Source organism: Brassica napus, chromosome C1 (assembly GCF_020379485.1).
Source record: "Brassica napus cultivar Da-Ae chromosome C1, Da-Ae, whole genome shotgun sequence".
NCBI classification, from domain to species: Eukaryota; Viridiplantae; Streptophyta; class Magnoliopsida; order Brassicales; family Brassicaceae; genus Brassica; species Brassica napus.
The window spans coordinates 12,006,888-12,020,241 of NC_063444.1; the positions used below are offsets into that span (position 1 = coordinate 12,006,888).

Here is a 13,354-nt window from a genome sequence, read left to right on the forward strand (position 1 = left end):
TTTAAAATTTATGTACTAATCTTTTTTTTACATCAAATGGTTATTACTCAATCTATAATTGTCAAGTAATACAGCAAAACCACCACACCACTCACCTTTATCATTCCTCATTACTCCCCCCCCCCCCCCCCCCCCCGCAGTTGCTGGCCCCGGGTTTCCATGTGAAGCCCCATCTGTGTTCATCTTCATCCACTCCTCCGGAGGGGCAGTCCATCTCACCAGTATTTCGGTCCTGTTTCTCCCAATGCCCCGCCCTCTCTCGATCTCATTAGCTACCATCACTTCCTTACTTAAGTTCCATAGGAAACCTACTATGTCCCTCCAGAGTCGATTCTCACCAAATACATTCCCACATCTCCACTTCCATCCCCACCATATAGCTAAAGCAAAGCTCGTAGACCACGAAATTCCTCTCCCTTCTTCATTCTTCCTCAGATTCTCATAGAGCCATTCAAGTAAAGGCTTTGAGAAAAAGGAGTACATCTTCACTGCTGGGACAAGTTGCTCCCATATTCCACTCATCGCTGGACAATCTCTCAGAACGTGTAAGATCGTCTCAATTCCTCCTTTGCAGACCTGACACACATCAGTCCCACTAAGGTGCCGTCTATACCGCTCTGCATTTGTCATGATTGCTTGTTGTCCAACTAACCAGAGAAATACTCGCACTCTTTCAGGAGCCACAACATGCCACATCCTTCTAAAGAACTCTCCCTATACGGTCTTGGGGTGTCATCATGCGTGATCAAGTCATGAGCTGATTTTACAGTAAATTGCTCATTATTAGTATGCCCCCAGGCTAACCGATCCTCACCTTTCGTAACAGTATCAACCACTACTGCTGCGAGCTCCAGTCTTGTCTCCTCAGTCACAAATGGAGCGATCTGAGTTAAGTCCCAGCCTCCACCTACTACCCACATGTCTCTAGCTGTTATGTCCTCGAAACCTTCTGGTAACTCTGCAACCGTAACTGCTGTAAGTGGTTGGTTTGATAGCCATCTATCAGTACAAAACTTTATTTCTCTTCCATTCCCCATGACCCAAGTGTGGCCTTTAGAAAACACCTCCCTTATCCCTAATGCCACACTCCTCCATGTAGAAGAACCATTCTTTCTCGCTGCCATCCAAGATATGTTATGAATATTACCCACTGCATACTTACAACGTATAACCCGAGCCCATAGACTTTTTGTGTCCTGTAGAAGACGCCATCCCGCTTTAGCTATCAGTGCTTTATTCATATCTCTCGATCCTCTGATGCCAAGGCTTCCATCACTCTTTGGTCTGCAGACCTTATCCCAAGAAACTAGATGTTGTCCACTGCCCCACACGAAGCTTCTTGATAAGCTATCCAGCTTCTCAAGCGTACTCACAGGCAAGGATATTGTGCTCATCGAGTGTACTGGTATTGAAGATAAAACCGCCTTTGTTATGGTTACCCTTCCTGCAAGGCTTAGAGTTTGCTTTTTCCAGCCTGATAGTCGTGATGCCACTTTCTCAAGAACTTCCCCAAACGTATCTTTGTTAATTCTCTTCTGTAGTATTGGCATCCCCAAGTATTTTCCCAAATTCCTTGTTGATGCAATCCCACTTTCCCGGCTTATTCTCTCTCCTCTTCCCCTTGTGACATTACTAGAGAACAAAATCTTAGACTTCGGAATGCTTACTTTCTGTCCCGAAGCTTTACAGAACTTCTCCAACACCTTTCTTATCACTCGAATTTGCGTCACTGATGCTTCAGCAAAGAGGATTAGATCATCAGCAAAACAAATATGTGATAATTGCGGGCCACCTCTGGACAGTCTGATAGGCTTCCATCTCCCATTCTCCACCACTTCATCGATCAAATGACACAGCCTCTCCATACATAGCACAAACAGATACGGGGACAAAGGATCTCCTTGTCCGAGCCCTCTCACTGGCTTAAACGATTCTGTTTTTTCTCCATTCCACAAAATGCTCATTGAGGAACCAGATACACATTCCATGACCCTTCCAACCCAAGCCTCGAACAAACCTGCAGCCCTTAGCGTGTCCTCCAGAAAGTCCCATCTCAGCCTATCATACGCCTTCACCAAGTCCAACTTTAGGAGCATCCATCCCTTTCTTCCCTTCTTTCTTCTCATCGAGTGAACAGCCTCCTGAACCACCACAATGTTATCAGCACTTAGTCTGCCTGGGATGAAGCTAGACTGAGCAGGGCCAATTAACTTCTTCATAATTCCCTTCAATCTCCCTACCATGGCTTTCGTGATAATTTTAAACAACACGTTACAGAGGCTTATTGGGCGAAACTGAGTAAAACTCTCTGGCTTAGCCACTTTCGGGATCAAAACCACCAGAGCATCATTAGTATCTTCTGGTAACTTCCCCGTCTCAAAGAAAAGGGTAGCAAATCTGACCACTGAATCCCCTACTGTCTCCCAGCACCTCTGATAAAAGATCGGCTGGAAACCATTCGGGCCTGGCGCTTTGAAACTACCCATGTCTCTTACAGCCTTCTCCACTTCCTCTGCCGAAAAAGCCTTATTTAAAATAGTATAATCTTGGCTCGTGAGGCTCACAAATCTTCTCTCCGATAAACCATGTGTATCAGTGTCGACATCCTCTAGTGAGTATAGCTTCTTAAAGTAATTCACCGCTAGCTCCTCCAACTCATGCGCTTCTGATACCCATTGGTTCTCGCCATTTTTCAGCATCTCTACTCGGTTCCTCCTCCTTCTGATAATCGTCGACATGTGGAAGAACTTTGTATTCTTTATCTCCATGCACAACCCACTTCTCACGCGATTTTTGGAACAAAATAACTTCTTCTTGCTCAAGGACTATCTCAAACTCCTTAAGAAGCTCCATTCTTTCACTAACAACTCATCAGAAAGCTCATGTTCTATCTTCTCTTGTATCTCTTTGATCTCCATTACTAACTCCTCCTTTCTTCGTTGAACATTTCCGAAGACCTCTTTGTTCCACTTCCTAAGTGTCACTTCCAGCTTTGTTAGAGCTTCTCTGGTATCAATGTCACGGTTCCATGAAGCTCCTATCAATTCTTGAAACTCAATATGTTGAAGCCATGCCGCCTCAAAGCGAAATGGACGTCGGTACGCATTCCCTTTTACCTCTGGAGTGAACTGCAAATACAGTGGGGCGTGATCTGAAGCCAAGAAGGGTAGGTGTGAAACTTTTGCTTCTTGCCACTTCAGTCTAGCTTGGGCACAGCATAGCACTCTGTCTAATCTCTTTGCGACGAAGTTATTCTCAGTCTTACCCCTCTTCCATGTAAACTGATTGCCATTAAAACTCATATCAATCAATGACATGTTATTAATCCAGTCACCAAATGTTAAAGAATCCTCAGACAATCTTCCATTCCCACCACTCCTCTCGTCTAACCTCATAATCGTGTTGAAATCCCCACCAACGAACACCGGGCCAACAACATCACGTATCACATCTTCCAATGCAGCCCAGAGACCACTCCTACGATTTGGAGAAGGAGCAGCATACACTACAATCAGATTAATCACCTCTGTTCTACTTCCTATTCTAGCGTGGATATACTGATCAGAGGACTTCACTACTTCAAGCTCCCCTACTTCCTCTCTCCATAACAGCCACAAACTCCACTCTTGCCACACGCATCCACCCTAAACGAATTTTCAAAACCCAAACCTTGACAGATACGACCCGCAGCTTCTCCACCAGCATGAGTTTCGAACACACTAAGAATATATGTTCTGAATTTTTTCACCAAATACCGAATCGATCTACGAAATTGAGGTTTATTCGCCCCCCGGCAGTTCCATAAAATGCACTTCATCAGAAATTTATAATTGACAAATAGAATCACCGGGGCAAATCGTTATGCCTCCGCTCTCTTCGAGCCTTCTCCCTCTTACCCCACATGGAGTTCCGATTCATCAAAAGCCGGAGTCTCCATTGTTGCAGTCTGCCACAACCACTTGCAATGCTGACCGTAACCCGCTCCTCCTCCCTCCAGACGCGCTCCTTATTCCATTCGATAACCGAACCCTAAAAGCCAAAGCATGGGCCAAACAAAACCACATGCCAATACCCAAGAAACTCCCTTGTCCGGATAACTGCGGAGTCAGCATTAACTGGCACGTTAACACGGACTACAGAGACGGTTGGACGGCTAGGTTAACCGTTTTCAACTGGAGAGACTTCGCGTTTGAGGATTGGTTTGTCGCGTTGAGATGGGAAAAGCAGGTCCAGGGTATGAAAACGTCTACTCCTTTAATGGCACACGTGTTCCACCAAACAACAGAACCGTTATGTTCCAAGGTTTACGTGATATGAACTATCTTGTGGGTCAAGTTAACAGAACCCATCCACTAAGAGACCCTCCCGTGCCGGGCAAGCAACAATCTGTTATCTCCTTTAAAAAGAAGAACATCAAAGGACTGAATATACCAGAAGGCGACGGTTTCCCAACCAAACTTTTCTTCAATGGGGAAGAATGTGCGCTTCCAAAACATTTTCCAAAGAAGAGCTCGGGACAAAGACACGGTATCAGTGTCTTGATGTCACTTGTTCTCGCTATGGCAGCGGCTTTTGCACTAATGATGGATTAATTACTAAAGTTAGCCTTATTGGTCAGTTTGGTGTTTTGATGCTGTTGCTGAAGAATCAGAAGCAGCAGATGTGGAAAGATCTTTGTAATATGATTGATCTATATTGAAAAAATGGATATGTTGTATTATACTTTTGTTTGATCTTAGTTTTTTAATTTGGAATTTTTTTTCTTGAAATATCTCTTTGTTCTTTATTATCTTTATCTGGAATAGTATTAAAATGCAAAATCAAAGATGCAGAAGCAAGGAACAAAAGCTATGGACAGAAGAAACAAGTTACATGAGATTCCAAACTAAAAAACATTTCTTGAAAGCATGCATTTATGCTTTGCTTAGAATCTGAGAAAGACAAGAAAAATCTTCTCTGTAACATTTCCTCAAAAACCTCACCTTTATATAAACTCACTAACCTTTCATCATGTCTCATCGACAAAGTCCACGTACATCTCTATAGCACATCTTGATATCACATACCCTAAAGAAAATGATGCTTCGTGGGTTAAGTCTCGTGTGTTTTTTCATGATTGTTAACAAAGCCTACGCTAGAGAGTTTATGGTCGGTGGTGCAAAAGGTTGGACCATTCCTTCCGGGTCTCAAGTTTACAGTCAATGGGCAGAACAGAGCAGATTCCAAGTAGGCGACTCTTTGCGTAAGTTTCCACACTGTACTGACCAAACAATAACCATAGTTTCTTTTTCTTATGTAACACAAACACCATGTATATAATCGCAGTGTTCGTCTACCAACCAAACCAAGATTCAGTGTTCCAGGTCACAAGAGACGCTTACGACAGCTGCAACACTGATGCACCAACCGCTAAATTCGCTGACGGGAAAACATCCTTCGCACTAACCCACTCCGGACCATACTTTTTCATCAGCGGAAACAAAGACAACTGCAACAAAAACGAGAAGCTCGTGGTCATTGTCATGGCTGACAGAAACGGCAAGACCAACGCTACATCATCATCACCACCGTCTCAAGCCCCGGCTCCCTCAGGAGAAGCCGCTCCGTCTCCGCCTATCACAAGTAACCTTGAGCCCCCAGCAACTACGCCTACTCAAGAAACTCCAAAAAACGCAGCTTCCTCATCTTCTTCCTTTATCTCTGCTCTTTTGGGAGCTGCTCTTGCTTCCACTCTATTCCTACACTAAGAAGTTTCTCTTTTGTCTTCTATTCTCACTCTTTAACGAGTCTTTTCACCTGAGTTTGTGTCAATTGGTGTTTGTTGTTTTGATTTTTCCCCTTTTGTTTCTCATGTAAATGAATAAAAAGTTCTACTTGTGTGCATAGTACAGAGACGTCATCTCTATTGTATTTAGAGAAATGGAAGGATCAAGAAACTAAGATAGTGTCAGACAAAACTTTCTTTCTCTTCTCTGAGGTTTATTTACGTATATTTATTTTTGCAAAGATATATATAAGAAATAGTTTCTTATCTTATTCAATTTGAAGCATTTTTTAAAATTATGGAATGTATTGTAAACTGAAATATATAATTAATTTTTATAATAGTTTTTTCGGAGTTGGTAAGTATAATGTCTAAACTATTTGAATGATCTTTTTCCTCAATTCACTTAATAAAAATTTAGGAGTTGCGAAGAGTTTTTTTTAGGGAAAATTGAAAAAATGGGACACTCTCAACTTTTATTTGTCTTTTTAGGACTTCTGATATTTTTGGCAATTCTAGACATGTTTTACCCTTATTTTATGGGAAAAATAGTAAACTGAATTTTAAAAATGTAAAAAAATATTAAGACTATTGGAAACATAAGTATGACAATATATATGCTTAATTTTTTTTTTTTGAAAAAAGTTGAATCATATTTTATTTTATTTTCTAGCTACAGTTAGAAAACACATTCTAGTAATCTACTTAATTTAGAAATCGGATACTAAGTTTTATACATAGATATATCCAGGGTATATAGCGTAAACTAACATTTCTTATATATTCTAACGAAACTATAATCTGTTACGTTATAATCAAGAAAATTGTCTTCAATCTACCTACAACTTGATAACGACATATAGCTACAACGCAATGATATACTTTATCTATATTATTTGTCATAATATGTTCTGCCTTTTACCTTATGTGACGCTTAATGAAGAATGTGTTTCTCATCTACTCTACTATGTTATGCGTAAGGTAGGATACATATTCTAGACAAATCCGAAAAATATGGAAACTTCCATATTCGGTTAAAGATGTTTCCTAAATCTAAACTAAATCTACCCTAAATCTCTCATAGAATATTTTCTCCCACGTTTTTCTCCTACTCCCACGATCTTTCTCCGATCTTTTCCTCTTCGTACTGGTCTAAATCAAAAGGAACAATTTGAACAAGGAGCCGTGTTGTTGAGGCTGATAGCGTTAAAAACAAAAACAAAAGAGACTCTGCTAGGGATCGATCCCATAATCTCTGGTTGTGTGATATATCGTAGACCAGTGCCTTATCCATTGGGCCACAAAGTCTAATTGTTTGTTGTATGATATATTTAGCTTATAGACCTTTTAAACCCAATTAAAGAACATATAGAAGAAATGAACCAAAATCTAGTTTGAACAATTCAAAGTTGTATGAATTCCCAAAACTTAATTTCTCAAAAGTCAAAACTGAAATGAAACAAAAAGTTGAACGATACATCATACAGAAAAAAAAAAGTTGAAACTTTGTAACAGAAGAAAGATTCATATTCAGGAAAACAAATAGAAAATCACCAGAAACTTAGGTACATCCTCAGAAACTCCTAACACAATTCAGTTAAAGAGACAACTTATTGGCACTTATTGACCCTACGGAAGATGATAAAGTATTGTCTTTTGAGAAAATAAGAGAAATGTGCGATGCAAACATTCGTTATAAACCTTGTTTAATCCTCAAACAATGCCTTCTGCAGTTTTCTCTGCCTGTAGCTTCTTAGGACGGGTATCTTCGGCTTTATCTTCCTCATAAGCTGCAACATGAACTCCAAGAGCCGCACGACCCGACAGGTCAAGGTTCTGTGACCAAGCAGCGTCCCATTCCACAGCCTTCGCTGTACTACATGGTACACTTGGACCTCCTGGCACAGTAGCTCTAGCAGCGCTCTGCTCATTATATGTACATATCAGAGCAAAGATCAAAGACAGTTCAGGCAAAGAATGAAGTAGAACCTTAGGGAAGAATTTTCCAAAGATGGCTCTGTTAGAAAACCTTCGGTAGATAAGGATTCTTCTCATCATCAAAAGCAATGCGTAACACCCATTTCTCGATCCTTTCGATGTCAGGCCTGATCTGCAATGTGGTTTAGACCAGATCTTACATCAAACTGTGAAGGGACCGTCCGACGAAACCTGTAGTGAGAGAAGAATACCGTCCGACGAAACCGTAGAGAGAGAAGAGGACCGTCTGACAAACCAAAGAACAAATCCCCAATTCGCTGAATTGTATCTGAGAACAAAGAGAAGAAAGATAAAAACGAGATTAGAGACAAAAAAATTGATGATTTACGATGAAAAAAATAAGGATTCTCCGCTTACCCTAAATTGACATTGAAAGGGTTGAAGGCTTGAAGGTACACGGCGGAGAAGAAGAGAAGTGAAAAAATATTAGGGTAAACAAGTTTTTAATCCTTTTGTGTTTTTTTTTTAATTAAAATTTAAATCAATTACGAATTAATTTAAATTTTAATTAAGGTTAATTTGGTTAATTATAAGGGTATAATGGTATTAAAGAGAATATAAATCTTATTTACCTAAATAATCCTCTACAAATCTTATTGGAACAAATCTAAGATGAAAGTGTCTCATTTTTCTAATTTTCCCTTTTTTTTAACACATTTTATATCTTACTTATTCCATACACAATCAATACAAAAATTGATAAGCTATCACAAAGTATCCAAGTGAACCAAGCGGTGGTAGTCTAATGGCAATCTATTGGGGTTTGGTGTTTACCCATATCAGTCATCGCCTCGATTCTTCCTGAGAACTAAATTATCATCACTTGGCCAGTCTGAGTTTGAGCTTTGACCCAAGTGGTTTACATGGTGGATCGTAACAGATGATCAGTTTACACTTGCATTAGTCGGAAAGTATTCCAAACTCGGGTCAGACATTGTGGTAGCCAGTCCACTCTGTAGTAGTAAGTGCATTTTTTCCGAGGCCGATCGGATTAGCCGATAGGGTTTATCAAAAAAATTATTGAAGTGAAACCGTCAGTTTATCTGGACTTTATATCACCAATTTGATTTTAGAATGGTTGTATACTCTTTATATAATTAATTCTCACTTTGTAACGACGACGATCGTACCACTTAAATAAACCGGATTTTTTAATAAAATGGACACTTCAATCATTAGACATCAGGGCTTATCAAACGTACATATATGTACCTGATTGTACCAAGCGACACACGGAAACAAGTTAACTTTTTTGTTGCACATGTTTGGAAATGTTTACAAATCTTACACTCTTGCTAGTATCTTACCCTCTTGCTAGTGCATCTATATTATTAAAAGAGAAGTACCCATTTGAAAAAGTTCTAATTTCATTAATTAAACTTCTTTTTTTTGCTTGTTTTTTTTCAGTTGCATTTATGAAATATCCTAAAACGAATAAAACTGTCTAATTTATTACTTGTCTTTTCAGTTACATTAATGAAATATGCTTAAATGAATTTAAACTTCCTATTTTATTGTTTGTCTTTTCCAGTTACCTTAATGAAATATCCTTAAATAAATTTAGACATAATGTCATTTAATCCACCAAAAAACTCATGAGTTATCCTTACGTGCATAATTTTAATAATAGAAATTTTTAAAAACGTGCATCATTAAAATGTTACCTAAAACATGCAGCACTAATATATAACATGCATCAATAAAACTAGAATTTGACTCACACAATTGTACGGATATTATTTTCAGTTGATTAAATTTAAAAATAATTATTTATTCAAAAAATATTTAAGAATGGCTATGTTTTTAAAAATTATATGGTATTATTTGCTCATAACTCATTTGTCATTTGATAAATTGTTAGAAAGAAAATTTTAGCATAATAAAACTCAGTTGTCAGTTGCTAAATTTATGGTTTTTATTTATATTTTTTATTATTTAATTATAATATTTTCATTTTATATTTGAAAGATAAATGAATTTTATTTCAAACAATATTTTTGTAAATGTATTTTTTTAAAAAATAATCAATTAAAATTGTTATTATCTTGAATATCATTATTTTTGACATAATTTGAGTTTTCGTTTACATCAAAACTTATCATATTTTAGGATAATTTTAAGTTAAAATGTAATTTTCATATTTTTCAAACAAATTCTAAAAATATTTTTTAAATATTTTGTTATAATTGTTAAAAAAATATTGAGTTGCATTTCAAATAAAAAGGTAAAGATATTAAAAATATTCTAATTAAAATATGTAAAATTTAATATAGTTTTAAGGAAATGGTCAAAATAAAAAAAAATTACACATAAAATAATCATGATTTTTGTTAACTGGGCGGATCATTATTTATATGATATCGCACACGAAAGAAAAATTTATGTTTTTAAAATTATCTAATTAACTCTATACTCATTTTTTTATTTTTTTTATATAATATCACACATTCGTAAAAAAATAGATAGTTTAAGATGCAAAAAAAATATTTACTTAATGAATATAATATGAACGAATATTACAAATACATCATTTAATAAAATAAATAATTAAAAACTGAAAATTCATATCCGCGCTGGCAGAGTCTAGTTTATACATAAAGTACATCATCCAGCATTGATTCGACTTTCACTACATTTAGTCATTTACTAGTCCATTCTATAGATTTTACAGACAAAAATAATTCACAATAAAAATTAAAAGATTATGACTGAAAAAACAATCAAAGTATCAACCAATATAGTTGGACAACATGGACAAAGGAACTAAGCAAAGTCCTCGCTTCTTCAATTCTGCGCAATAATCTTCATTTATTACCCCTTTCTTATTCAATCCCTTCTCCTATAAACCCGTAAGAATATTTTTGTAGCTCGTCAGAAAAAAATTGTCAGAAATTATGACTGAAAAAACATGTTGAAAGTTTCTTACCTCAGTTTTAGTATTGTTCATGTTTTTTTCTTCTGTGGTATTGTCTTCCATTTCACTGTAACCCTAAACGAACAGGCATAGCCAAGATTAATATACATATATATAACGCATAAATCATCACCCAAAAGCACATATATATGTGAATTGCTGTTTAGGTCTATGTCTGGATCATTTTATGTATTGTCTTCTCTTTGGATTTACCTTGGTTCTTTTAGAAGGAGATGAAGCCGTGTCTTCTTCGACATAGGCCATAGGGGACGCAGCGTCTGAGATCATGGAAGAATCATCATAATGGCATGTACGATCTTCGGTTTCAAAGTACATTGTCCAACTACTCTCTTCTAGACCCTCTTGTATTGTTCTCTGTTGAGTAGAGAATATCGTACGCCTCACGCAGTTGCTCAGTGCTGAGTTTTCCATTTGAACTTAGAGAAAAGCTTAATGAATAGTGGTTGGATCTTGTAGAAATGAAATATGTGAGAAGTTAAAAAATGGGATTTAGACTTTTGTTTGCCCAAATAATTCTTTCAAATGTGACAACTATATAGTCAGGGAGGTAGATGTCATGAAACTTGTAGGTTTAGCACAATTTGGCCCTTTAGTCTAATTATTGTTTATTTTATTGCTTAACGATAATATTATTTGTTGCTGGCAGTTGAGTAGTTTTATTTCTTTGTGTGCAAGAACAAAGAAAGATATACAATGGAAGTGGAGCACCTTCTTGTTGAGTTAGTGGAGAATAGAAATGTACACATCAACTTTGAGACTTGCTAGTAGCTACATTAATCATTAGTTAAAAGTTAAGACAAAATTAACATTAAATATATAGATAAAGAAGGTACTTTTAATAGGTGAACGCGAATACAGTTTTTGGTTGTTGAATTTCCAATAAAAGTGAAGCAATTAAAATTTAAAGAACTTTCCTAATGACAATCATCACACATTAATTTCGTATATTGTCAGTTATAAGAAAGTAATTTCAATAACATGATAAATTAAATTAATTTGAGCTTATATATTCCGTTTAATAATACTTTTCTTACTGTATATACGTGTAGTCGAATATATTGTACTGTGCTTGGTATCAAATTTAGAAGTATATATGCAAAATGTACAACAATTTTTGATATACAGAAAGTGTTCTTCAAATATGTATATATAATGCAGTCAACGATGAATACATGTAGTTCGTGGGGAACTGATACTAAGTGTTTAGCGATAATATGGTTTATAACGTGACAAGCAGATTTAATCTTCGTTTACTTGAAAAAAATTCAAACAGAAAACAGAAAACGTGATGAAGGCAACACTACACCCTAGGCTAAAACTCCAAATAGCTAATTATAAACAAAACGATAAATGTATATAATATATGGTCCTACATAAAGTCGGTCCATGTTCTTGAACCTTTATAGTCCGGCAAGATAATTATTTTATTATCATATTGGTATTTTGGTTATAAAGTATGTACAAACATATCTGAGAGGCATGAAGTGTGCGAGTTTGCAAGTGTTGAACCGAATCTTTGATGGGTGTTGTTAGTGTTACAATGATCGTGTCCCTTCTCCATCAGCCATGTATGACGTAACAGGCTCCGTAAGCTTTAGATTTTTTGACGACTTTATCTTGGTAAATGTTTGACACGATGTATTACTATGATGGTGATATATTTATAAGTAAAGGCTATCCAAGATTTTGCAGATCCAAGTTTTGTTTCACATGATGCACAGCGAAAATATAAACAAAGCAAACATTTTTTTTTTTAGTTGTCATTTGTCAATGAAGTTTGTTGACAATTTATAGATATCATCGTTTAATAGTTGGTATTAGAATGTTTGTATCGACGATTCTGGATCTACCACAACATATTCAGCGACCTCCCCTTTTGTGGCGTCGTCCCTTATTGCAGAAACTTTGGCTCTTTGAGCAGCCATGATCACTACCCCTGTTCTAAAAATCGGCCGCTTAGCCGCCTAGGCGGCCGCCTAGGCGGCCGCCTAGGCGCTACGCGTCACTTTTCCGCCCCGATTTATGCCAAATCGGTTTAAAAAATCGGATATCCGATTTTTTCCGCCTAGACCGCTTAAATGACCGCCTAGCCGCCTAAATGACCGCCTAGCCGCCTAGGCGGCCGCCTAATCTATTTTTTTTATTTTTTTTATATTTTTTTATATTTTTTTATATTTTTTTTAATTTTTTTTTTAGTTTTAATAATATTTTTATTTGTTTATTTGATCTAAAATTTTATAAATATCATTTATATTCATAATTTTGATGAAAATTACACTATATTATGTTTATATATTCTATTTGTGTGTTTTATACAAACTTAAACATGAAAATGTATTAATGTTATACACAATTAAAGATTAACATGTTTTATAACATAGTAAACCATCTAAAAATTCCGCCCCGCTTAATTTCCGATTAATCCCCTATTTTCTCTTTAGGCGCTAGGCCTAACCCGACCGCCCGACTAGCGCCTACCGCGTTCCGGAACAGGGATCACTACTAACACTCGTGGAATTACCGCTCTCTGTATCTACTCTGATTCTTTAACCCTCATCAAGTTGGTGAAGAAGAAAGGAAGAAACCTAGAGATCGCTGGAATTCTCAACGAAATTTATCTCCTCTGCCATAAATTTATTGCTATTCAGTTTAAGCAT

General features: G+C 36.7%; 3 protein-coding genes and 1 long non-coding RNA gene across 4 annotated transcripts; 1 reads left to right on the forward strand and 3 right to left on the reverse strand.

Annotated features, from left to right (window-relative positions):
• Positions 1-2,825: 2,825 nt before the first annotated feature.
• Positions 2,826-3,705, reverse strand: LOC125579807. Its single transcript, XM_048743662.1, has 2 exons — positions 3,700-3,705; positions 2,826-3,644 (listed from the first exon to the last, which is right to left on the reverse strand). Exons 1-2 carry the CDS (start codon positions 3,703-3,705, stop codon positions 2,826-2,828), a joined length of 825 nt encoding a protein of 274 aa, XP_048599619.1.
• A 1,301-nt stretch (positions 3,706-5,006) lies between these two features.
• On the forward strand, positions 5,007-5,883 carry LOC106351283 (early nodulin-like protein 3). The gene is made up of 2 exons (XM_013791101.3): positions 5,007-5,242; positions 5,326-5,883. The coding sequence occupies exons 1-2, from the start codon at positions 5,077-5,079 to the stop codon at positions 5,745-5,747; spliced, it is 588 nt and encodes a 195-aa protein (XP_013646555.1). The 5' UTR covers positions 5,007-5,076; the 3' UTR covers positions 5,748-5,883.
• Positions 5,884-7,291: 1,408 nt separating this feature from the next.
• LOC125580118 lies at positions 7,292-8,536 on the reverse strand. Its single transcript, XR_007317844.1, has 2 exons — positions 8,120-8,536; positions 7,292-8,030 (listed from the first exon to the last, which is right to left on the reverse strand). It is a non-coding gene; the product is annotated as an uncharacterized LOC125580118 (long non-coding RNA).
• A 1,660-nt stretch (positions 8,537-10,196) lies between these two features.
• Positions 10,197-11,192, reverse strand: LOC106352505 (vascular-related unknown protein 3-like). Its single transcript, XM_048744102.1, has one exon. It carries the CDS (start codon positions 11,106-11,108, stop codon positions 10,857-10,859), a length of 252 nt encoding a protein of 83 aa, XP_048600059.1. The 5' UTR covers positions 11,109-11,192; the 3' UTR covers positions 10,197-10,856.
• Between the last annotated feature and the right edge of the window lie 2,162 nt (positions 11,193-13,354).